The 3943-nt window shown below is 61.5% G+C and overlaps 1 protein-coding gene across 1 annotated transcript in view; it reads right to left on the reverse strand.

The window, feature by feature from the left end:
* Positions 1-3943, reverse strand: part of LOC104083035 (electrogenic sodium bicarbonate cotransporter 1-like) — a gene marked incomplete at both ends in the record, with an annotated part of 12612 nt that overhangs the window by 7084 nt on the left and 1585 nt on the right. Inside the window, 7 exons of the mRNA XM_009586425.1 lie at positions 487-758; positions 866-999; positions 1295-1424; positions 1463-1507; positions 1720-1836; positions 2465-2619; positions 2912-2999. Coding sequence (XP_009584720.1) covers positions 487-758; positions 866-999; positions 1295-1424; positions 1463-1507; positions 1720-1836; positions 2465-2619; positions 2912-2999 — 941 coding nt within the window. The remainder of the gene's footprint in view (positions 1-486; positions 759-865; positions 1000-1294; positions 1425-1462; positions 1508-1719; positions 1837-2464; positions 2620-2911; positions 3000-3943) is intronic.

Consider the following 3943-nt stretch of genomic DNA (forward strand, 5'->3'; position numbering starts at 1 on the left):
CGGGAGATACCCCTATGAAGGGCTTGTCTGAAGCACCAGCCACTCAGAGGCACCATTGGCCCCAGGCTGTGCCCAACATTGATACGCGGTGTGGGTCCCATTTGCAGGATCAGTGTGGACACATCTCCAGGCCCCAGGAAACACCCTCTGATTTGCAGACTGGGTTAGAAACAGCAACGCAAACCCACCAAGGTGCCCACCTCCAGCCCCTGGCATCCCCCATCCTGGAGCCTCAGGAGCCAGACCAAGGTTCTCCTTGCTCCCGGCGCTGCCCCTGCATCTGTCCCAGGAGGCAGGGACAGATGGACAGACGGCATGGAGGGGAGTGGAGGAAGGTGCCGATATGGTTGGGCAGGCGAGGATGGGATTGAGCAGCCTCTTCCTCCTCCAGCGCCTTCCCCCATCTTGCTGGGCAGCAGGGTCCCAGTGGGGTCCCAGGGTGGCATCCCCCTGCTCCCCACCAGCCCCGCAGCTGCTTGGGCTCACCGGGGCTGGACAAGTTGCAGACGCAGCTGTAGGAGGGGACGTTGTCCAGCCGGTATTGCCAGTTGATGGGGAAGGCGTCCGCCAGGCTCAGCATCTTCTTCAGGGAGTCGTAGATGAATATCAAGCTGATGAGGGCGCAGAAGCCTTCCTCGGTGAAGCGGGTGAAGTACCGTGCCAGGTGGCTGGCCTCGGTGGCCACCAAGACCACACCAAAAAAGGCCACCCAGAGCCCAATCCAGAGGCGAAACTCCAGGTAGTTCAGGCTGTGGTCCCTGGTGGGAAGAGTGACCCAAAGCAATGACATCCGCCTGGTGTGATGGTGGCCCATGCCCTGGCCAGGGGACAGTGGCCGAGGAACCATCCCTGGCAGGGTACTTACTGGCTGAAGGAGAAGAGGAGGCGCTCGAAGACCAGCACAGGGCCGGTGCTGCTCAGGATGGTCAGGGGCTGGCCGGAAAAGAGGCAGAAGATGGAGCCTGCAAAGGCCGTGCCCAGGAAACTCTCCAGCACCCCCTGAAATGCAGGGGAGGGGTGCCAGGCGCCAGGCATGTGGTGGGGACGGGGGTCCCAGGCCTGTCCCCCGCAGCGGCACAGCTGCAGGCAGCTGCCCGCACCTCCCTGCACTGCAGGGTGCAGGGTCAGTGCTCAGTGACCGCAGAGGCCGGGGAAGGATGCAGGATTCGGGCGATGCTCAGGATGTCCCAGGGGCAGCGCTGGCTCCCTGGGCACCGGTGTGAGGTGGGCACCCAGGAGACCCACGAGCTGGGCCGAGTGGGGCTGGTGCAGGGCACCCCGCAGCTGCACCGACCTGCATATTGGCGGTCGCGTCCCCCAGCATGCCCCCGAAGGTGATGGCATTGGTGACTGTCGCCAGGTAGATGTAGAGCACTGCTGAGAGGCACTGGGGGTGTAGGGCGTTGTAGAAGTCGCTGCCGTACGGGGGGGGTGTGGGGCGTGGGAGAAGTCGCTGCCGTACCATGGCGCCTTCCTCCGGATGTCTCGCAGCAGCCCCCCGAAAAGCCTGGGGCAGCAGATGGAGATCTCAGAGCAGCCCCCCCAGCCGGCCATCACCCCTGAGAGAGCTGCAAGGCAGGGGACGGTCCCTTCCCCAGGAGACACCAGCCCAGAGTGGTTTGGACGTAGTGGCCCCTTGTGCTGGGGAGATCCAGCGCCCTGCCCTGAATTTGGCATCCCGCTGCACCTCCCACCACTCTTGTCCTTCCAGGCACCCACCTGCCCGTCCTTTCCAGCTCCTCCCTGGAGCACGGGTGCTCCAGGCCAGCTCTGTCCCCAGCTGCTGCCATGTCCTCATTGCCGTGGGACTGCCGATCCGGCGGGTACATGGCGGTCCTATGGCAGACCCGAGCCCGAGACGACAGGCTTCAGGTTGGAGCCCTCAGGACCCGGCTGTGTCTAGGGAATGCTATGAGGGGACAGGGAGGATGGAGAGGGGACAGGGGTGCAAGCAGGGCTGAGGGGACCTCGTGTATCCCCTGATAATGAGGAGGAGGAGAAAAATCAGGAGGAGGAGGAGAGATGGGGGTGTTGGACTAGATGATCTTCAAAGGTCCCTTCCAACCCAGCCATGATCTCCTCCAGCAAGCCGTGGAGCCAGCCCTAGCAGGACCAGTTTTGGTGGAGGAGCTGGGCAGAGCTGGAGGTGTCCTGCTCGGAGGACGAGTTTCACATCCAAGTGCTGAAACCCGGCGTTCCCAGCAGCTCCTGCCTGAGGGCATGCAGGGCGGTTTTGCCATCCCCTGCCAAGAGGGACAGCAGGACTAACAGCAGCGGGGACCAGAGTTGTGGTCATCAGCAGGAGCTGCAGAGGGAAGGCTGGGAGGACCTCACTGGCAAAGGTTGGCTTCTGGGTGGCTTCATCCCCATGGAGATGGAGATTTCAATGTCACAGGCAGAGGTGTCCACCTGGGACCCTGCAGAGGGGCTGGCACAGGCTGTGGGTGCCCTCCCTCCAGCCTACCTCCTGTGCGGAGATGGCAGACAGCTCGGAGGAGGAATTCGGGCACTGGGGTCCCATTTCCCGGGAGGAAGCACAGTCAGCTCATCCAGGAACGCCTCCATCCCTGCGATGAGGTCCTCTCGGTGCTCAGCCTGCCGGGCAACCCTTTGGAAGAGCTGTGGGGAGATGTCTTGGTTTAGCCACCATGTCCCTGCGTTCAGCCACTCGGAGCCTTCCTCCCAGCCTGCAGCCATCACCGAGAAAGGCACCCATCCACTTCAGTGCAACGGGTGCACCTACATCCTACAGACCCAAACCTTTGTTTCCTTATCCTGGGCAAGGGAGGCCACCAGCTCGCCCCATCCTCTGCCTCCCCTGCTGCAGCCTGCAGAGGAGAGGAGCCCCAGTGTCCTCAGCCTAGGCTTCATCCCAGGCCCATCCCACCCATGGGTGCTGCACCAGGCTCACCTCATCTGTCAGCAGCGTGGCCATGGCCCTGCCAACCTCGTGGTAGGCTTTCACTTCAGCTCGGGGACCCAGCAGAATGAAGAGGAACCTGTGGGTGAGACAGCGCATCTCCTGAGCAGCCCTCTTCTCGCTGGGGGATGCTTTTCTCGGGGGAGACCATGGTGCTGCAAGGATGCTGGGGATGGCGGCTGGGCAGGCTTGGGGGGCCGCTGCCACCCTAAGGGGTGGCCACCCTAAGCATGGAGTAGGGGGTAGAAGACAAGACACGTGTCTGCTGCCCACTGCATGGAAACCCCATGGGAGACCATGGGACATCAGGACACCAGCTGGATCACAGGGTCTATAGAAACCCGGGCTGGCGGCGGGGGACAGGTCTCTGTGGCAGAGCAGGAGACATCCTCAGCTGGGGATGTCTGTGGGATCGAGCTCTAGGATGGGGTTCTCTGTGGGGTCAAGGTCTTGACGGAGGCTGTGTGTGGTGGGTTCATGCTCATGGGAACATTGCTCACAGGCAGGATGCAGGAGCGTTAGCATCGGGAAGGAAAGCTTGCCAGCTGCACGGGCAGCGGGTTTGACAGGACTACGAGGACAAGGGAGGAGATTGGAAAGTGAGCTCAGAGTCCTTGAAGAAATATGGCTAAAATCCCACACCTCAGAGGGTGCTGCAAAATAATAAAATCTCAGAAGGACAGCCCATCCAAATATTTAACTAAGCCCTCCGCTCCTTTCCAAAACTGGCAAAAACGGCTACAGTCCTGGTACGCCGAGGCTGCGGAGCGGTTCCAGTGATCGTACCCTGAGCAAATCTCTAGAGGGGGAGTAGGGAAACTCCTCCAACAGCAGAAGCAGGGATGAAGGCTCGACAGAACCTCTTGCAGCCCTGATGTGGGGCATCATTGCTGGAGGCCTCCCAGAGCCTGCTTCGAGGGGTTGGGAGGTGACGGTAGCCACCTGGGATTGCTTTCACCCAGACATCTTTATCAAGGCAATGGGAAAACCTTGAGATCCTAGGGATGGACCTGGGTGGGAGAT

This window comes from Fulmarus glacialis, unplaced genomic scaffold (genome assembly GCF_000690835.1).
Source record: "Fulmarus glacialis isolate BGI_N327 unplaced genomic scaffold, ASM69083v1 scaffold2060, whole genome shotgun sequence".
NCBI classification, from domain to species: domain Eukaryota; kingdom Metazoa; phylum Chordata; class Aves; order Procellariiformes; family Procellariidae; genus Fulmarus; species Fulmarus glacialis.